General features: G+C 36.9%; 1 protein-coding gene across 1 annotated transcript in view; it reads right to left on the bottom strand.

Moving 5' to 3' along the window:
- Nucleotides 1–1,545: 1,545 nt before the first annotated feature.
- SMAD9 (SMAD family member 9) overlaps nucleotides 1,546–22,756 on the bottom strand; it is a 101,685-nt gene continuing 80,474 nt past the window's right edge. The window contains exons 3-7 of the mRNA XM_043996178.1: nucleotides 20,577–20,834; nucleotides 15,981–16,091; nucleotides 12,417–12,638; nucleotides 7,557–7,813; nucleotides 1,546–2,970 (exon numbers count right to left, since the gene is read on the bottom strand). Coding sequence (XP_043852113.1) covers nucleotides 2,827–2,970; nucleotides 7,557–7,813; nucleotides 12,417–12,638; nucleotides 15,981–16,091; nucleotides 20,577–20,834 — 992 coding nt within the window. The 3' untranslated portion in view covers nucleotides 1,546–2,826. The remainder of the gene's footprint in view (nucleotides 2,971–7,556; nucleotides 7,814–12,416; nucleotides 12,639–15,980; nucleotides 16,092–20,576; nucleotides 20,835–22,756) is intronic.

The following is a 22,756-nucleotide window of genomic DNA, read 5'->3' as shown; positions in this document are numbered from 1 at the left end:
ACACAAAAGTCAAAATATTTAAACAAAGACAGTTAGAAGTAGGCATTTCAAGTTAATTGCTCTGTTCTTTATAGAACAAGTTTAATGACTTATATGTATAAGGGCATTTATAAGAATGGTAGGGCTGTATGTCTTTAGTAGAATTCCAAAATATTGGGAATAGAATTCTCCAAAAATATAAAAATGAAGGAAGGGGGGGTGAATATTATAGTTTTTAATAAAAGGATTATTTTAGCGTTTTAAAATAGGAAGATTACTTTTCAAAGACATTTTAAATTAGTTGATGAAACACTATAGGCCTATTTTCAGTGTAACAAGATTTAATTGATGCAGATTTCAAATGACATTATCCATATTAAATGATAAAGTTTTGGATATATGCTATACATGACACATTTTTAATATCATTTGCTGCAGGGGCTCTTAAACTGATATATATGAACTTGAAAAAATATACTTAATATAGGTATTTCAACATAATTGGTTTCCTTTGTAATTCTATATACTTTATTTTATGCATGTTAAAACATGATTCTGAGAAAGGGTCCTTAGGCTTTCCCAGACTTCCACTGGGACTCCTGCTGCACAAAAAGGGTTAAGAACAGTTTAAATAAAACAGCTTGTTGACTAAAGTATCTACTTTCACCATAACTATCATTCTATAGGCATATCCTGCCTGCCTAACATCTGTACTTAGTTCTTTGAAAATACGATGTCCAAGCAACGTGAAGTTGAAAGAGTATTGGAGTCAGGAAATACTTAGGTTCAAATCCTGATTCTGCTACATACTAGTTTCATTAGTCATTTAATCTCTCTGAGCCTCAGTTTTCTTACTTGTAAAATGGAGATGATGCCCTTCCTAAGTACATCACAGGGCTGGGATAAGGATCAAATGAGACAGTATGTCAAGCTCTTAGTAAATCTGAAGCGACATAGGATGTTATCTGTTATTAGTGTTATTATCAGATAAAGGAACAAGTGGGGGTGTAGAATATGGAGAGGGAGAAGGTAGTCCTACAGGCAAACATAAATGGGTAATCAACTGAATGATATGGCAGGCCTTGGTGGTCTTTGCTTAAAACATATTAACAATGGAGACAGCATGGTATAGTAAGACTATTAAACTTAAAGTAAGAAGATCTGGGTTCAAATGCTGGTTCTCTTACTTGCTGGCTATGTGACCTTGGCAACTTTGCTTTTCTAGCTCTTCATATCTGTAGAATAAGAAAATGAAACCAGAAGATTTCTAAGGTTCCTTCTAGTTCTGAAATAAGATAATTTTTAAGCATTTGTGAAAAATATCTCCAAGATGATACATTGCTTAGTGGGTGCTTTCTTCCCATAATGTGCATTGAAGTTTTAAATATTCCTTATTTTTATACTTAAAAGTGAGAGCTTTCTGTAGTATACAGTTTTGTTGTTGTTTTTGTTTTTGTTTTGGTGAGGCAATTGGGGTTAAGTGACTTGCCCAGGGTCACACAGCTAGTAAGTGTCAAGTGTCTGAGGCCGGATTTGAACTCAGGTACTCCAGGGCCGGTGCTTATCCACTGCGCCACCTAGCTGCCCCTAGTATACAGTTTTTAAAAGATCTTCCATTGTTCAGCACCCTCTCCTACAAGAATTCAAGGGAACTTGGAAGTGATGAACAGTTTATTTGTGAAGTTTTTAGACATCATGATGGCAAGAGATGGAGACTGCAGCTAGATTGGGGGTGAGTCGTCCAAAGGGCCATCCTGCTTCATGACTAGATCAGGAGAAAAGGACCGGCCTCCTAGAGGCTGTACCATGGCAATGGAAGTGTTATCCCTCCTCCCATGACAGCTGTTATTCCCTCCCACTGGGAAGATATAGAAAGAGGACCTGGAACAAATACATACAAACATATGAAGGAGGGGTTTCCCAGAGGGAAGATGACTTCTATCAACTTGTGTGTGTGACCCTTGGCAAACCACTTATTTCTGAGTCTTCGTTCCTCACCTTTAAAATGGACACACTTTTGCTAACTACCACACAGTGTTATTGTGAGAAAAGTACCTTGTAAATGTTAAAGTGCTATATAAATGAGTTGTTATTACGACTACCCAAGTCATACCATGTTCTTAGCAACTGATTTTTTTGTCCATTTCCTCTATCAGGAGTTTCTTTTTAGGGAAGAAACTTTACCATGAAGGAATCCAAGAGAACAACTCTAAACTTCACAGTTGCTGTCTCTTTTCCCATCACAGCTTAAATTCTTTTTAAAGTGTACCACAAATATCAGAAGAATAGCCTCATTATGGGTAGTTCTATTTCAGAAACAGAAGATGACTTATCTTGTAAAATTTATCTGATGTGCTTCATTTGTTTTTGCCAATAGCACTGAAAGTGGAATCATGTTAAAATATGTAGCCTTCAGTTTTTTGTTTTGTTTGAAAATGTTATTTGCCTGGGTGCTATTAGTACCGTATATTTTCTATATAAACAGTTTAAAATATTCCACTGACCCAGAATACTCCCAATGTCTTGTAATGATATGACAGCAGCTGCTTTTCTTATCTAACAATATCCTACAAAAGCTATTGACACAATGTCCCCCATTTTTCCTCTGACAAAAGCTGCTTCTTAACATAGCACAGACACAATAAATCTGACTTTCTAATTTCATTGTATTGGCATCCTTCTAGCTTGACAGCACAAAACAGATCGTGAAAAAAAAAATATGGCTAGTATATCATTTGTATTTACATATAGATTTAGAAACTTCAGTTAATTGCAAATATGAAATGATATAAGCCACTGCCTGCAATAGCATCTATTCTATTAGAAGGGTAGCTTTAGGGATCACTGTTAAGATACTGAAGAAATTGGGTTATGTGGTGAACCCATCTGTGTCAGAACTTTGTCCAGCCACTGCAATGGTCCATGAAGATGAATCTCAATCCAGCAGGGGGTGCTGGTGACATCTTGACGGTGGTATTCAGCTCCCCAGCCCTGAAAACCAGAAGTATGTGAAAAAGTGATTATTTCTGATTTGGTGATTAGCTGGCGTTTGTAGGGCACTCTTTTCTCTCTATCATCTTGCCTTGTGCTCTCTATTCCACATTCAGATGCTGGCAGATACCCACCAAACACCTCCACTCCCACCAACATGGAGATCAAGGTGCAATGGATTTTTAAATCAGAGGATCTGAATTCAGATGTTGCCTTTGCCACCTGAGTGATCTTGGGGAACTGGGCTTCAATTTCCTCAGCTGTAAAGAAAAAGTCCTCGTAGGTCCCTTCCTGCAGTAGGCTTATAGTCTTATGAACTGTAAGCTTCTGGAACAGAGGAACATATTTTGCATTTATTTGTCTCCCTTTTCAAACCTAATGAAGCAGTATATACATGCAATCAATTAATAAGCATTTATTAGGCACCTACTATATTCCAGGCATTGTGCTGGATAATACTAAACTAAAAAGCCGTTAAATAAATAAAAATTATTTGAGGGAGTAGGTTTTAAATCAGTGGTGTCAAACTCAAATAGAAATAGATCCCTGTCGGCCACATACTGATGTAGAAAACCACAAATTAATATTATCTATGTTGTGTTTTTATTTTTTTAATCATTTCCCAAATATGTTTTATTCTGGTTCAGGCTGATACAGGCAAGTTTGACACTGGTTTTAAAATAACCCCCTCAGCTTGAAATCTATAATTAGTGTAATGGGGATGGACTGGCCAAAAAGGGAAGCAGTCCTTGGACTAGATCAGGGCAGGGAATACAGCATATCCCCAAAATTTTACTTTAGTTTTAAGTTTTCCTAGCTCAGGATTTGGGGGCATCCTCTTTTACTCTAAGATAACTGACTCTCCATTGGCCACCTCTTACTAAGACAATGAAATCTTGGGGTTACAAGGACAGAGTTGTAGCTGACTAAACCCTTCAAAGGATTACTTTCCTACTTATAGATTACCCAGGTCCTTTGTTTCTCCTTCACCTGACTGCCTCTTGGCCATTCTCTGTTTATCATGTGGGAGAGGTAAATGAAAAGAAATGAAACCTCAAGCAAATCAATTTTGTTTCCTTGGGGTAGTGGTTTAAAACATTAGTTGAGATAAAGTCTCAGCATTTCTTGTAGATTTCAATTTGCTGTTATCCCCATACCCCACTATTAGAGATGACAAAGTGTTTACCATACTTAGCCATCTGGTTTTGTTGCTGTTGTTATTGATTTAATCACCGGTGCCTGATAGTTTATGTGTTTATAAAACATGTTGTTTTTCCAATCATTAGTTCATTTTCTAAGTTATGTAATTACATTAATCTAAAAGCTGAATATCTGAGAAACACATGAGCTAGCCCAATGAAAATAAGATTATTAAATATTTATGTTAGTATACCTAACTGCAGCATACTAATATTACTTATTAATTCTAAAGACAATGAACTATAAAAAATAATTTTAACAGTACAAGTGAATACTTATGAAACAGTAATGTGCTGCCCTCTGCTGGTTCTATGGGAGGTCAGAACTGCTCACATGTTTCCGTGTGGTTATGGCCTTTAAAATACTTTTTAAGACTATTTGTGTGCACAAAGACTATAAAGTAAGTGCCTTTATTTTTGCCACTAACAAAACCAATGCTTATTAAGAAGTCATTTACTGATAAAAAATAAAATTTTGCTTCTTGTTCTCAAATTTCTTTTGAAATGATGAATGAAAAAGGGTTTTTGAAGGCAATAAAATGACAAAATGAAACTTTTGAATAAAAACAGGAAAAGAATATTTCAAAGAATGGAAACTCCTCCGACCCGCTGCCAACTTTAAGCCAATAGTATGACAGAGAGAGTAGAGAGGGACAAAGAGAGAGAAAGAGAGAGAGAGAACACAGAGGCATCAAAGAATCTACAGAATCTCCCAAGTTCAAAATTATAGCAAGGGGGGCAGCTAGATGGCGCAATGGATAGAGCACCGGCCCTGGAGTCAGGAGTACCTGAGTTCAAATCCAGCCTCAGACACTTAACACTTACTAGCTGTGTGACCCTGGGCAAGTCACTTAACCCCAATTGCCTCACTAAAAAAAACAAAAACAAAACAAAAAACCAAAATTATAGCAAGGACCATCTAAATCCAACAAGTGATGATTTAGGCTTTGTGTGAGAGAGAACCCACCACCCCTCAAGTCAGCCCATTCTACTTTGGACACCCCAAATTTTGAAAGGAAGCATTTCCTTACATCAATCTTTAATTGGCTTTCCTCTAACTGTACCCCATTACTCCTAATTTTGCCTTCTTAGGCTAAGCAAAACAAGTCTTCACATGACAACCCTTCAAATACTTGAACACAAATATCACCACTTTCCTTTGCAGGTTATTATATCCCCAGTTTCTTGCACTAATCCTCACATTACATGGCTTCTAGGCCTTCACCATCCAAGTCAACTTCTGAATACCCTCTAACTTATCAATGACTTTGCTAAAATATGACAACAGCAACTATACACAATATTACATATGTGGTTTGAACACAATGTGACTATCACCTCCCCAGTTTTAGATTCTAATAATAGCAGCTAATATCCATATAGTGCTTTAGGATTTACAAATATTAGCTGATTTTATCCTAACACCAACTCTTTGAGGTAGGTGTTATCATTATCATTTTGTTGTTGCTTAATCATTTTTTCAGTTGTGTCTGACTCTTCATGACCCCATGTGGGGTTTTCTTGGCAGTGATACTGGAGTGGTTTGCCATTTCCTTCTCCAGTTCTTTTTACAGATGAGAAAACTGAAATAAACAAGGTTTAGTTATTTGCCTGGAGTCATACAACTAGCGTCTAAGGCCACATTTGAATTCAGGTCTTCCTTTCTCCAGACCTGGTGTTCTATCCACTGCATCACCTCCCTGTCCCTAGCATCATTTTATAGATGAGGATGAGGCAGTCAGAGGTTCAGTGACTTGCCCAGATCATATAACTAGTAAGTATCTGAGGACAGATTTGAATTCAGGTCTTCCTTACTTCTGCCTCCTGCATTAACTTTTTTTTATTGCTACATCACTGCTAACCCATATCACTCCTCCAGTACACTATAGCCCAAAATCTTTTGTATTAGAATTGTGTTTACCTACACTTTTCCCATCTTATACTGGTAAATCTGATCTGAACAACATGCAGGTCTTTATATTTATCTCTACTTAATTTCATCTTATTAAGATTTGGTTCATTGCTCTAGCCTTTTATGGTCTTCTTTATCATACCCAACTCTATGTCTCCTGCAAATTTGTTAGGCTTACCATCTTTGCCTTCATCTTATTCAATTACACAAGGTGAAGGAAAGATCACCAATGCACTCCCTCTGAGCAAATATTAATCATTAATTATTATTCTTTGAGTTTAATTGTTCAACCAGGCTCCAAATTTGCTTAACTGTTCTATCATTTAGTATACATCTCTCCATGTTGTCAACAAAGACAACACAAGAGATTTCATCAAATGCTTTGCTAAATAAAATCCGTATAAGTTCTATCTGCAGCATTCCCCTTAACTAATAGTCCAGTAGGACTGGAAATAAAGAATAATTTGCTATCACCTCTTCTTGATGAAGTCATTCTGGCAGTTAATGATCACCACTTCCATTTCTAGACATTCACATACCATCCCTTTAATAATGCATTCTCAAAATTTGCAAGGGGCTGAAGTTAAGCTCACTAGTGTACAGTTCACAGAATCTACTCTTTTCACTTATGAAAATGAGGAAAACATTCACCTTTCTCTAGTCCTGTGCTACCTCTCCTCATTCTTCATGATCTTTCAAAGATGAGTCACAATCAAATGCTCCAGTTCTCTCATTATACTGAGGTGTAATTTATGTAGGCCTAGGGTGATCTGAACTCATGAAGGAGGGACAGTTGCTCTCTTACTATCTCCTTCCTTATCTTAAACTTCCAACTCCCCAGTGATCATTTTTGCTGCCCTTTCTAATAAAAAAAATCACTTTCTTTGATGCTTTCCCCAAAGACAACAAGCAAAATAAGAGCTAAGTTCTGCCTTCCCTGCATCATTTACTATCACTGCCCCCACTAACCCATGGCAGATGCCTTACTTCTTCATTGAGCCTCCTCTCTCCCCTAATTTGGTTGAAAAGTAATTTTTTTTTGTTTTCCTTTGCATTTGTCATCAGCCTCAGTTACTTCTGACAGAATAATGTCGTCCTCTTGTATTTCTCCCTCCTTACCTGCCTTTGCTTCTATCCTTTATAAACCTAAGTTGGTTGATGGGTTTTCTTTGCATCTACACTGGTCTTTCTAAAGCTTCCTCTTCCTCTTGGAATTTCTTTCTGGGTTGCATCTTCAGAATTTCATTTTGAGAGTTTCTGTATCTCCCCATGAGCTAACTTCCCCTAGAGAATTTTAGTTGTCCTTTCCTCTAAACCCTTCAAAATCCATTCTCCACAAATCTAGGATGCATGATAGACTATAACCTGCATTTCTTCTCTAACATCAGGAATCTGATTGTAAAATTATCACATCCATCAAAGAAGCTGTCTTTTCTCGGTCTCATTTTAGAAGTCTAAAAGAAAGCAACCCTTACCTTAACAAAACTCATTCGAATAGTGCACATCTTGGTCAACTCATAGACTACTTCAAAGCCATGGTTAACTGACTGTGCAAGCAGCTGGGCAAAGAGTTGATTGTTGAAAATCTTGAGGCTGCAGCCACTGGGGATCTTGCAGACAGTGGCTGGGTGAAAGCCATGCTGATAGTTGCAGTTACGGCTCTGAACAAAAATGCTGCTGTCACTTACACATTCGGCATAAACCTCTCCCCCAACATAATACAGGTGAACACCTGCAAAGCCAGTGACAAGAAAATTATTTTCAGAATAAATCTAAAAATATGCTTTTATTCATAATATTAGACTTTCCTTTGGACGGTCACATTTAATTTACACAGCACATTACCATCACCATTTCATCCAAATCACTTCCAAAAGCCCAGAGTTTAGTATATAATAGTAATTTCACATATTTCTAAATACTTATTGCATAAAGGAAACTGAAATGTGACACGTATTCTGTATAGAAAAAAACCCTGCTCTAGAGAACTTAAAATGAAAATTTTAATTTAGTTTCATAGTTTTTAATAATCTTAAAATCAATTATATTTTTAAATTCTCAAAATTAATATTAACTTGTTAAGGGCTACAAAATGATCTTTATTGACAATACATAGTACAAAATTTCCAGTTTCAAAAAAGAAATTCTTACATAGCTAGGTATGTGTTTATCTATATGTCCTTCTAACTATATGTTATATGTCTACTTATATAAATCTAAAATCAAATGTATCTTTTATCAAGTTGCTTTATATCCCTGAGATTAATACACATAGGAGCATCTTGGGGTTATCAGTATTTCACTGAAATGCTTTCTAAAACTAGACTAGAAGAATTTGAAAATTCTCCTTAAATTAAAAAAAAATTCATTCCAACTTTGAAATTCAGCATTAATTTAAATATATTTAGAGAAAGAAACATATTAAATATAGTGAGGAATTTTACTGTAAGAAATATTAAATAATAGAATGTTAGGAAATCCATCAATTTCCTTGACTAGAGAGTTTTAAGAAGAGAATTGATTGCTGTGATTTACAGCAGTAGTAACAATTTGAGATAATTATTAAATGCACACTACTATTCCTTTCCACTCATAGCTTTTTTCTTTTTTCCCCCTTTCTGTCTCCTTTCTCTATTTTAGAATTTTAAACCTGAAAGTTATTTGAACATCATTGAATCCAACACCCTCATTTTATAGATGAGGAAAATGGTGGCCATAAACATTAAATGTTTGGACCAAGGTCACAGAGTTAGCTTATTTGCAGAGCTGGGAAAAAACCCTCCAGTTTCATGACTAGTAGTTTTCCACTGCATCATGTGCTCTTCTCACTGACTTTCTTTTTCATCTTCTCCTTTCATTTTCCATTGGTTATACCTTATGCCTGCCTTTGGGACCCACAACCATTATTTAGTCTCACTCATGGCACTTCAGATAAAAAAATGTTCCTCTCTATGTTAGGTGATCACAGAACTACTTATGCTTGAAAACAATTTCTTGTCAGTATTCCTGGGGAATAAGTAACAATTCATGGTGAGAAGAGTAGCAAAAAAGTGCTGGCTTCATTTTAATGCCAATGTGTGTATCAGAGAATATTGCTTTTTGATCTTTATAAAAGATGGAGTCGGGGTTTAAAAATGTTTTGTATTTATTTACAAGACTCAATTAGATGACTTCTAGTTATAAAATTCTTTTTGATTTAATATGGCTAACAAATGCATTTGTTTATCTGGATCTGGTCTTTATTTGGGTCATGATTCACATTCCTATTAATATCTCACTTATATCCATAACCCACTTGTGGTGACAGAAGCTGTGGAAACATTTGGTCCTCTAGGTATAGTTTCTTTCCACTACCTAGAGGGCACTTAGAAAATAAGAGATTCAGGCCCTTGGCAGCCTGAGCTCAGTTGGCAAAAGAATATTTCCCTACTTCTGCTGAGAAAGAGCATGGCAGTAGGCAGAATTACGGTCTTTGGCAAGGGGCAGCTCATCTATAGAGGATCTAAATGGTCAAAAGATTTTAACCTGTAATGAATCCAATTTATATCCCCAAATAATGACTTTAAACTACATCTGCAAAATTCATGGCCTTTACAAATCAGAAGTTCAGCCTATCCATGTAGAGTAGGCACTGAAATTGGAACATCATTTTTACTAAATGATCTGCCATTTGCTTTATATATGACAATTATTTTCAGGAAATAGTTTCTTTGGAATGACTGTCCCTTTCCATTCATGTATATTAGCTTACAAACTCTTTCACCTACATGTTTCTTCTATTAACAAAACCAAGGTTAAAAAATAAAATAAAATAAAAACAAAACAAATTTTAAAAACCAGCCAAACAAAAAACCCCAAGGTTTGTTTTTCACCTATTTTTTAATCTTTCACCTAAGATACAACAGAAACTATAAATCTTGGGACCTAAAACTCATTTACTGTGAGTTTGTGAGTTTTCTATTTCTTCTGATACTTTCCCTTTATAAAGAAAAACAGGGGGCAGCTAGGTGACACAGTGGATAAAGCACTGGCCCTGGATTCAGGAGGAATGGAGTTCAAATCTGGCCTCAGACACTTGAAACTTCTGGGCAAGTCACTTAACCCTCATTGCCCGGCAAAAAAAAAAAAAAAACAACAAAAAAAAAAACAAAAAAAGCAGATATGCCAATTGTGTTGCATCCTACATTTTACCAGAATGGGATTATCTTCTGGATTACTAGTATTTTCTTTAAAAATTTAAAATCATCACAATAATTTATTATCATTAAAATGAATAATTTTTATAATTTATCATACACAGCCAAAAAAGGAAAAATAATGTCATTTTAAAATTCTTAGGATTATATAATAGCACAAAGAAAATATTTTGATTACTGTAAAAGAACTGCCACTGATAAATTTAAACCCCAAAGAAACATGATATCTGGGGGTCTATGAGGTCCCAAACAACATGGTTCTCAATATTCTAGACTGTCTGCTTCATAGGCTTCTAGAAGAACTTTACTTTTGCTTAGTTGGGCTTCCATTATGTTTTAGATCTAGCGAGCACCTTTGTCATTATAAGACTTTTGAGGTCCTTGACGGAAGCTAAGGTGTAAAAAGCTGGGGAGGCTTGCTCCTCTTCCTGTGGTCCATGAAAAAAAAACAAACAAAAAAGGCCCTGCCTTACTATCCTCCTACCAATGGGCTGCTTTTGTGTAATGGTGTATACAGAAATCAGACCATAAAAGGTGGAAGATATCGAACAGTGACAAAATAGAAACAAAGACCATTCATTCCATCTGTTTAGTGAGAAATAAAGGAAATGAAATTATAGCTGAAAAAGGAAACTTGGTAAAATCTGTTTTTAAAAAATGATAAAGAAGCTTATACATAGACAAAGGCAATCTGAAAACTATGGCCACCTCAAGGAAATCTACAGTTACCTAATATTGTCCACCACCAGGAGGCAATGGTTCATTACCTTAATATCTTCCATACAAGGCAGAAGCACTGAGCAAATCTAGTAGTCAAGGTCACCTCTTCTTCAAGTATCATTTTCTAACCAGAATTTGACAAATTTCCCCACAATAGAAATACAATAATAATTATTTATCAATGAGATCTGCAAAAACATCTTTTGCAATAGTCACATGTTTGAAGAGCAAAAATATCACAGATATTTTCATGTATCTTCATGGAACATCTGGGTTGATGCAAAGTGAAGCTGCTAGAGCCTTACTCACAATTCAGAACCAGTTTAGAATTGTGCTAACAACCCATCTAGAGAAAGAGACAAAAGTCTTTGTCTATTATATCTATCATTCTCTAACCAGGAGGATATTCTTTCTTTGTAAAAGTTTGGAAATGAGTTGATAAAACTTTGCACAGCCTTCTCTGTGAAAATTGCAGCATTTAATGACACTTTAGGCCTCTGCTAAGGCTAAATAGGGAAAATGAAACAAAATTTATGCTTTATAAATTTGTCTAGGACTCTTACCTCCATATACCAGCAATGAGCTAGGGCAGACTAGTAAGGGTAGATACACATTCTCCATAGGACTCAAACAAGTTAGAAAACTAGTAGTCTAGGCAAATTTATAAAGCATACATTTTGTTTTATTTTCCTGGTTAGAGCCAATTAGACTTTCAACTGTGAGATTCAAAGTACCATAACACATTAAAAGTCCCCAGCCCAGCTATGATGCTATTAATTTACTAAAGAAAACATAAATAGGGGGAAGCTAAGTGGCACAGTAGATAAAGCACTGACCCTGGATTTAGGAGGACCTGAGTTCAAATCCGGTATCAGACACTTGACCCTTACTAGCTGTGTGATGCTGGGAAAGTCACTTAACCCTCATAGCCCCCCAAAAGAGAGAGAGAGAGAGAGAGAGAGAGAGAGAGAACATAAATAATTTGGTTAACAGCTAACATATTAACAACTTAACTGAAAAATGCTGCTCTTAAATGGCCACAATCAGAGAAGTCTTTGCTTCAGAAGTCATCTCAGAAATCACTTTTAATAAGTTTAGATAATGACCAAGTACTTGTAAAGAACATTTATTATAATGACTTAACATGCTCTCACATCTAGCATTTAATTTGTCACCACGAAACCTCAATGAGATAAATTAAGGAAAGCATTATTTTATTTATTTCGTAGAGAGAACACAGAGAAAGGAATTGTGACTTGTCCAGGGTCAAACAGTTCATAAGTTGTGGAGCCAAGCCTAGAATGTCATTCACTTGGCTTATAAGCCCTGTGGGTTCTCCATTCTGTTATGCTGATGATATGTAGATGGTATCTCTATTCCCAAATTCACACTTACAGGGATATAGACACTTGTTCTTACCCTTTCCTATATGTCTCCGGGTGTTTTCTATTGTTGAGTTTCTGTTTACATTAGAAAGAAGTCCAAGACAGAACCTGTTCCTGTTATTTGAAGGATCTGTAAATCCATCTATGAGTACGCTTCTAGAAGAAGCTTGAAAAGTCTCCCCGACTCGGTTGTTGAGCTCATAGTAGGCAACAGAACACCAGTGCTGAGGCTCTTCATAACAAACAGGTCGAAAGTCTAAAGGAAAAGAAATCAGGTTATGTATCACTGTGGTAATAAGGCTTCACCTGGGTTTCATATTCCAGGATCCAGTGAGTCAACCCTTTCAGCAGCAAGTAGGCTGCATGACAGATGCTGCTGTTTGATTCTTCTCTCAAACCTATCATTTTTTTGGAGTTTGCGAAGGGTAAATGATGATTTGCAGCTACTTCACTCAGGTGATTAGTGCCCAATTCTGAAAAGCTCCTGTTTTAGTCCCCTCTGTGAGCCAAAGAGCTCTGTTCTGTCCCCAAACTGCACTCCCAGCTCTGGCTAGGAGTCTTACAAACATGCACAAGTAGTTTCAGAAAGAGGGGAAGACCAGACTAAACAGGGTGTAAAGGCACCAGGGTAAGTCACTCCCCTCTGTAGAAGATATATAACTTAAAACAAGTGCCCTGCTATAGATTCATGGTGTCATTTTGGTCTATGAAGAACAATGAATAAATGAATGCTCAAAAGGAAGCAATGATAGGCAACATACCATTTCACAAAACAAGAGCCTAGAATGAATGCATGAATTTCAATAAAGTAAGAATCTGAAAATCTACCCAGGAATGGATGAATGTACAAGAAAAACTGTCCTTACTAACGCAGGTTTTCATTCTCCTTTTTGCCTCATGTACAGTATTTAATCATCTAAGGCCAGTAGTGACTTCAAAGGAAAGTTATTTCTTTGAGAATGATAGAATTTTAGGCTGAAGGTACCTTCAAGGTCAACTAGCCTGACCAACCCTACCCATACAAGAAGCAGGAATGCTGACCATTGTGGCAAATAAAATTAATAAAGGTAAACTGAGGTACATGGCTCTGAACAAAATCGGTTTATTAAAAGTTACTCTAACTACCAACAAAGCAGGTCAGACTGGCAACCTCACTTAAGTCAGCAACTCTAATGAGGGGCCCCCTCTTTATTGACACACAACAAAGAAGGGGTCTTGGGAAATGTGGAACATTACAATTGGCTAGACTAAGAAAAGTGGGTTGGCATTCACATGGAACTAATTGTGCCCTTCTCTGACAATTAAGGAATGTTCGTTGTTTTATGGGACACATTTGCATCCTGTAATCTTTGCTAGGGGGATCAAAACTACCAGATTTTCTGTCTCATTGGAAGAGATAGACCTCCTAATTGCAGAAGGAGAGATATCTTTTGGGGATAGTACCAAGTAAACTTTTGGGGCTTAAAGATAATAAACAATTGTTCTTGAAGTATCCCAGGGGCTACCGGTATGAGAGATAACAAGTTTTCTTTTAATTATAACTTTAAACTAACTCAGAGAGAAAGCTAAATTCCTGAACTCAATTCAAGGATAGAAAGAGGACTCAAGCAGATACAGAATCAATTACAATATGAAATCAATATAACTAGAATCAAGTACAAAGAACTAATTTGAATTTCTCAGTATAGAATCCCTATCAGGTAGTATGAGCTTCTTCTTGAAAACCTCTTGCCCTCAAAGGCTGCCCATTGCAGGTTAATGAACAAGAATTTACTTCAACATTTTTATTACAAAATGTGTACATTTGCTTTTTATATCGCAATTTTCATTCATGTGAGTTTTTAAATGACCAATCAATTTTGGGTTCCTTTTACCATATCTCCCTTTACTATATTCTGATTCCCTTTATCACTGCCAGTCATATAAATATCTAGGTTATCAATACAGGTGTGCTTTCACTTTAAAAATCATCACCAGCCCCTCACAAAACTCCAAACCAGTAATTTAGAGGGTGAACATTCAAATTACAAGTAATACCAAGAATCTTGAGACTGGGAAGGATCTCAGAAGATCATCTAATTCAACCCTTGATTTCAATCACTTGATATATTGTTGTAATCTCCATTTTACAGACACAGCCACTGTAATGAAGAGAGGCTTATAAAGGTAGTAAAAGACTTATTTTACCATAACTGATATTCTGATGAGGTATTTTCTCCAATATACACTATTACCTTTCAGGACTCTTCACTGAACAAAACAACTCATGGCAGGTTTCCTTTATTTAGGTCCAGGGTTCTTAACTTTTTTGTGTGTACCCTTTTGGCAGTCCAGTAAAGTCTATGGACACCTTCTCAGAATAATTTTTTAAATGCATAAAATAAAAGGCATAGACGTACAAAGGAAACCAAAGGTTAATGAATATATATTCATTATTATTTGTGATATAATATATATATTGGTTTCCTTTGTAAGTGTATATATGTGTGTGTGTGTGTATATATATATATATATATATATATATATATATATATATATAAATTTATTCCCATTCCCATTCCCAGACTCCATGAAATCTATCTATGGACTCCTCAGAGAGCTGTGAATCCAAGGTTAAGAACTCTTGCTTTTGGGCATTAAGTTGTTCTATGATGGCAGGATCTGGACCAATGATTGGAAACTACAGGAAGAAAGATTTTTTTTAATTTAATTAAAAAAAAATTTAATTTGAGGGATACTTCCTAACAATCAGAGCTGGCACAAAGTGGAATTGGTTGCCCCAGGAGCCTACCATTACCTGAGGTCTTCAAACAGTGGCTGGATGACCACTTGTGAAGAGAATTCATATTTGAGAGTAAAAGATTTCTGTAGTGCCTTCCAACTCTGAGTTTATGAGTTATTATAAAATCATAGAATCAAAAAATGCTTTAAGGGGATCTAGTCAAGGACCTTATTTTACAGATGTGGAAACTGAGCTGGCAAAAGGGAAAGTCGCTTGTACTGAGTCACATTACTAACAACTAGCAGTGCCAAGGCTCAAAACCAGGTCTTCCAACTCTAAGCCTAAAATTGTTCTTTTCGCTATCTCACTGAGCTTCCACATCACAAGAACATCTAAAATCACTAAGTTTCATAGAAATCCTATAATTTTAGAGCTGAGAAGAACTTCAAAATCATAGGAACACAAGATTTCCACAAATATTTCCAGGAATACACTTGCTACCTAAAGAGAAGTGATTCTTGAATAAATGAATCTGTGGAGGTTTTTAAAGGATATATTTTAAAATCTGAATAATTATTAGAAAAAATTAGAATAGATTCTCCTCACTTACACACTACTATATAAAAAGTTATAAACTTATAAGCACAAAATATTAAAATGAATAATTAACTTATTCCAAGAGCCAAGGTAACAAGAAAACCAGTCTTTGCTCTGGTTTGGAGAGGTTATCAAATAGAAGTTAAGACATCACAGCAGTCCACAACGGAAATCACAGGTTAAATAACAGTTCTTCACTTTTAGAGACACACAGGGGAGAGGATGGTAAGAAATACTACTCAAAAGTATCAGTGTTTAGTGCTTCATCCACAAATTTACCTCCATTAGGCAATGATAGCACTAAATGGCTGTCAGCTGTGGCATCTAGAGGTCGTCCATTGTGGCTCCCTGGTGTTTCTGTGGCATGATAAGGTGGGGGTGGTGTATCAACTAAGAGAAAAAAAGGAACAAACACAAGAAAATCATCAAATCAACCAATTCCTTAAGGACATACTGCTCCCCCCTCTGCAGATAAACCCTGAAACCCCCATGAGGCTGATTCACTGCAGGAGGGAAAACAACTAATGCTGAAGACAGTGCTCAGCACTGCCAACAGAGAAGGGAGAAGTGACCTGCTACTCTTGGGTTGCTGGTAAAAGATTGGTTAGCTTTCCCTTGGCTTCAGGAATGGTCAGTGCATGATGATTACTTCATGACTGTCTTTTCAAGTCTAAGTTTGATAGCAGGAAAATGTAGTTTTCCTCAATGAGAAAACAGGGTAAAAATATGCCACCTACCTGACTGTGTGGGATGAAAGCTACAGACACTTTTGGATAAACTTTTATTTTGCTTTTTAGGATAGCTAGAGGTCAGTGCTAGTGTGTCTATCAGGCTGTTCTGCTGCTCATATGCCCCAGTGCATACCTTAGAAATACAAGGGCTCAGCTATAATAGTTAATGACCTCCCTAGGGTCATACCTATAGTAGAATCAGGGGTGGTCTTGAGCCCAGATCTTCTAAGTACATAGCAGGCTTGTAGTCAAAACCTGCTGAATTGAGCTGAATTAAAGCATTCCTTGGGTTGGGGGGAAAGTGCCCAAGGCAAAGATGAAAAAAAGCAAGGAAAGAGCCTGTTGGTTGTCTTTCTTAGTATCCCAGTGCTCAGTAAACAAACATTTGCTAAGCATAACCCAGCAGATCCCATGCTAAGTGCTGGGGATATAGATAAAAGCCCAAAGACAGTCCTGGCTCTCAAGAAAAAGTTTACATTCTAATGTTGTTGTTCTTTGGTCATTTCAATCATGTCTGACTCTTTGTGATCCCTTTTGGGGATCTTCTTTCTTTTTTTTTAAATACTATTTTAATTTTTCTAATTACATGTAAAGACAATGGGGGGGGGATTCTTGGCAAAGATACTAAAGTGTGTTTGCCATTTCTTTCTCCAGCTCATTTTACAGATGAGGTAATTTAAGCAAACAGGGTTAAGTGACTTGCCAAGGTAACAACTAGTAAGTGTCTGAAGCTGCATTTGAACTCAGGTCTTCCTTACTCCAAACTCTGCACTCTATCCACTGGAAGATACTACTTAACAGGGAAGTAAGAAGTGTGGGTGGTCTGGGGCCCTTCCTCAAAATTGAGGGTCTAAAAGGAATCACCAATAGGAGAAAGGACATAATTAGTACTTCATAAATACTTGTTTTTGAGTTTGAAACCAGATATCCCTAGCTCACTCAGGATAGAAGTACAGAGACACTCACAGGCCTAATGCCAATATAAATTGGCATGGAAGATTTGACCTGTTCTATTTGTCTGACCTGGACCAGTCTGTGCTATTTTGGTTGGCCTGGTGGCCCTCTATTCCTGCTGCTCATCATATTAGTACCAAATTTAGTACAGAAACCTAATTGGCTTTAGTTCTCTTGAAGCACAGAGCTTCCAAGCAATCTACCAGTGAGGGTGCTAGCTTAACCTGCCTCAGGACAGTCAATTTTTAAATTTTCAATGTGAGCATTTACACCTCAGAATTTGACAAAAGCTGCAAATTTCGGTTTGATTTATAGTTTTATTGAGTGTCTAGACTGAGAAAGTGATAACAAAATATTAATAATGCAGCATGTCATATTTTGGGCATATTTTTTCCAGAGAGCCAATTAATAAAACATTTACCAGCCAGTGCTCTATCCACTGCACTACCTAGCTGTCCCCCACCCCAAAAAAAAAGAAAAGGCCAAATGGCAAAAAGACACAAAAATCCACTGAAGAGAAGTGCTCCCTCAGAAGCAGAATTGGCCAAATGGAAAAGATGATACTATGCTCAATGGCTATAAAACCTTGCATACTTTGACCCAGCAATACAACTATTAGGTCTGTATCCCAAAGAGATTCTTTAAAAAGGGAAAGGACCGATATCTACAAAAATACTTATAGCTTCTCTTTTTATGGTGGCAAAGAATTAGAAATGGAGAGGATGGTCTTCAGTTGGGGAATGGCTGACTAAACTGTGGTATATAATTGTATTGGAATACTATTATGCTATAAGAAATGATGAGCAGGGTGCTCTCAGAAGAAACTGAGAAGATTTACATGACTGATGCAAAGTGAAATAGCTGACCCAAGAGAACATTGTATACAGTAACAGCAATAAGGTATGATGATCAACTGTGAATGACTCAACTATTTCTCAGCAATACAATGATCCAAGACAATTCTTAAGGACAATGATAAAAAATGCTATCTATCTCCAGAGAAAGAACTTATGGAATCTGAATGCAGATTGGAGCATACTTTTTCTACTTTATTTTTCTTGTTTGTTTGTGTCTGTGTTTTCTTTCACAACGTGACAAATATGGAAATATGTTTTGCATGACTGCACATGTATAAACTTTATTTCAAAATTGCATCCTTCTCAATAATGGGGAAGGGGAAGGAGAGAGGGACCGAATTTGGAACTCAAAAATTTTTTAAATGAATGTTAAAATTGTTTTTACATGTAATTGGGGGAAAACAAAGTATTAACAAATATCCAAATTGGCCAGAAACTTCTAAAAAACGACAAAAAACTAAACTTTTCAAAATGTTGTAAGTGCATGACTTTATTTGAGTCTCACAACAATGCTGTAAAGTATGAATTAATGAAAAAGTATGTGTTAAGTGTTTAAATATGCAAAACACTGTACTAAACACTGGGGATACAAGAGAAAAGAAAGATGGTACCTGTCTCAAGGAGCTCACATTCTTTTTGGGGGGGGGAGGGGCGGGACAATGAGGGTTAAGTGACTTGCCCAGGGTCACACAGCTAGTAAGTGTCAAGTAAGTATCTAAGGCCAGATTTGAACTCAGGTCCTCCTGAATCCAGGGCTGGTGCTTTATCCACTGTGCCACCTAGCTGCCCAAAGGAGCAGCAAAACACATATAGAATAATTCAACTGCAAATAAGATGCAAATGTACTTGCAGGTGTTATTACCCCAGATTTTACAGATGAGAGAAACTGTGGCACAGAGAGGTTAAGTGACTTGGCTAAAGATACACTGCTAGTTAGGTAGGTTTTCACATTGCTAATAAGATGGGCTTTGAACCCAGGTCTCTCCCCATCCAAATCTAGCACTCTTTCTATTATGTCATGTTGCATATCTAAATTGTAAGAAAAAAAGTCTCATCTTCATGTCTGAAAATAACTATATTTCTTCTGCTAAGACTTGTTGCCTAAAGGAGAGAAGAAATTTATATGAAATAGTCACATTTCCTTCAACAATTTTTATATAATATGGCCTTCTCAGAATCCTAATTGCTCTCTTCTGGACATGCCCCAATGTATCATGCTTCTTCCATGCAATTTGGTGTCTAGAACTGAGCTCCAGATGTAGGCTGATCAAGGCAAAATATGAGGGTACTATACTTCAATATTCTCATTCCCGCCTTGGCTATGCTTCTGACTCTTCTGACTCCACCACCATGACCCCAGGAAGGTGCCTCCTCCCCTGCTTCTGCTTTTCAGCTCTCTTTTATGTGTTGTCTCCTCCCCCTGATTCCTCCTTACCCCGTTAGTATATAAGTTAGAGGAGGACAGGGACTATCTTTCTTTTTTTTTTTTGTATTTGTACTCCCAGAGCTTACTATTTGCCTCTAGACTATAATAAGCACTTAAATGCTTTGTGCTTTGCCTTGCACATTTTATATTTGCTTTAGCATGGATAATTATGAACTGATGTACTATTTTCTTCCATTTTCATAATTAAGATGACACTTTGATCATGCTACACACCTGCTTTTTATGCACCCGTGCACATGGATGATGTCTTCTCTATCTTCCCAAATCTCTTTGACTCATTTCCTGGTTTTATACCAATAGAAACTACACTCTTGGTTATATATGGTGATCTATACTATATCTTCTTTCCTTATAATCTTAAACTAATGTAAGTAATTTCTATAGACAAGGACAGACCTTTGACGGGTTTAAAAGGCAGCAAAAGCATGGAAAAATTCTAAGATTATTTCTTAGTCTGGATTCCATGTTGACCATTTTGCTCCTGATATCATGAAGGGACTATTTCCCTCTTGCTGTATGCCCTTATTTTAAAATCCCTGGGCTATGAAATACCCAGATCCCTAGGAATGATGTAATATATTAGTAGAACTCTCATTAAGTATATTAGAATCAAACTAGTTTGACTCCTTACTTTACCATGTACTCCCTGTGTAAAACCTTTGGGAAATTATTTGACTTCTCTGGTCCTCAGTTTCTTTATAAGTAAAACAAGAGTGTTAGACTAAAGGACCTCTATAATCTCTTCTATCCCTAAATATATGATCATATTATTTATGAGCCCTTAAAAGTATATAATCCCGTCATCTAATAGCTTTTAATTCCCTCTTCCTAATAGTTATCTTGGGCCATTTCTTCATCATCGCTATAGTAAGTTTTTATTTCTCACCTGTGAGTTGATATGGACTCCCTGGCCCAGATGAACTTCCCGGGGAGTGAGGGTAGCTTACAGTGCTGGGAGATGGCAAGAACATGTGGCTGGGTGACGATGAGTAGGTAGAGCCTGTGGGCTGCTGGAAAGACTCGGGATAGGTAGCATTATGTGGCATCAGGGGCTCACTGTGGAGGGAGGCATTCCGAAACTTGGCCAGAAGGCTGAGCTGAGGGTTAAACTCACTGTGTCTTGGTACAAGCACAGGAGGAAGCACTGCAACAAGAAAGAGACATCATGGTTAGAAATGAACATTAAAGAAGAATCTTCTGGATCACTACTAGTTTTATGAACTTCAGATTTGTTATTGATGCTAAAATGGGACCATTCCTTCAGCCCTGACTGCAAAGATATAAAGGCAAATAATTTTTAAAAACTAAACAGTTACTTTCGACTGTAGTTTAGCTGCCTATTGGCAGATATTGTCTTCCCCTGAGGTATCATGCTTAAAAAAAGAACATGAATCTCTTAGCTATGACTCCTCCAGCAGGAAGTTAAATTGCAGAGATTCAAATTGCCAAAGCCAAATGTTCTCCTGATACTCAGTACTCAGATCAGTTCCAAGGATTTTCTGCATAGGATGACCAATCAGAAACAATGACGTACAGTCTAGTATTTGTCCTTTACCATGTTCTTTTATATTTCTTTCTTTCTCTAAGGATAAAAAATAAAATAAAAATGGCTAATGATAGCTTTTAAAAAGAGATCCCAACAGAGAACAAGAAGAAAGGGGACTCTTCTTGTTGCTGTTGTTTCAGTTGTGTCTGGCTCTTTGTGACCACATTTGGGGTTTTCTTGGCAGAGATACTGAAGCAGTTTGTCATTTCCTTCTCCAGCTCATTTTACTGATGAGGAAATTGAGAAAAACTGGGTCAAGTCCCTTGCCCAGGGTCACACAGCTAGTAAGTGTTTAGTCTTCCTGACTCCAGGCCCCACACTCTATCCACTGTACTACCTAGCTGTCCCCTTCTCTAATTGCATATCAGTTATTTACAAAAGGTCTCATTACAATACAGAAGCAAACATTCATTCTTCTCTTATAGAAATGACAGATAGAAGCAATAATATATGCTTTTACTTATTCCATCTATCTACAGAGATAAGGATTAGTTGAGAAGATGATTTTTTTTACATGTAAAACCTGTCTGTGAGGGATATCCCTATACATTCAGTGGGATATGGGTTCCTTTATGTGGTTCAATGGTTAGAGCACTGGCCCTGAAGTTGGGAGGACCTGATTTCAAATCTCATCGCAGACACTTACTTAGCTGTGAGACCATGGGCAAGTCACTTAACTCTAACTGCCTTAGACATCCAAGGCCATCTCCAGTTGTCCTGATATATATTTTGCCACTGTAACCAGATGGCTCTGGAGGACAGAGTGAGGTTGGTGACCTTGCATAGCCCTGCCTCACCTAAATCCAATTCAGTGCAAGTCATGACAACACCCCATGTCGTGATCCTCTCCTATAAAGAAGGATAAACAACAGTATACATTCAGCGGGATATGGGTTCCTTTCCAACACCGTTTCTTAATGCACAATCTATTCACTCTCTTCATTGAGAGGAGACATAGTCTTTCACCAAAAATGATAACCATAATTAAGCTTCTGCGAGCTGAGTTTACATGTGGCATAGTGGAAGTTGCTTGGTATTAATAAACATCCTTCTTCACATACTTTTCAGAGCAAAGTTTTAGATTTGTCTGTGGAGGTGCTGATTTGTAACCCCATGAGCTATACTCATGGGAAGAAAAGGACATATTTTTCTCTAGTATAAAATATATCTTATTAGTGTAATTATTATCATGGGCTTCCTCTAACTTTTTCTTCCTTCATAACTCAATGCAAGGAATGTGAGGAGTACAGACTAAATGTAAACACGTCAGCTTAAGGTGTTAGAAGTCGCCTTAGTTCCTTTATTTCTCCTCTCAACAATAAACACTGATAGCAAAACAAGGTCTCGCTTAATGGGTCTGATTATAGGAGAATCATCCAGCAGAGAAATACAAGGGAATGAGCCTGGACCTTCATCCAGAAGACCTTGTGAACCCCAGCTCCAAGGCTTACTTTCATCTGGACCTCTCTGAATTTCGATTTCTTTATCTGTAAAATAAAAATACTATACGGGCCGTCTAC

This window comes from Dromiciops gliroides, chromosome 3, assembly GCF_019393635.1.
Source record: "Dromiciops gliroides isolate mDroGli1 chromosome 3, mDroGli1.pri, whole genome shotgun sequence".
NCBI lineage: Eukaryota > Metazoa > Chordata > Mammalia > Microbiotheria > Microbiotheriidae > Dromiciops > Dromiciops gliroides.
The sequence above is the reverse complement of the archived record's forward strand: the minus strand, read 5'-3'. Positions and strand labels throughout refer to the sequence as shown.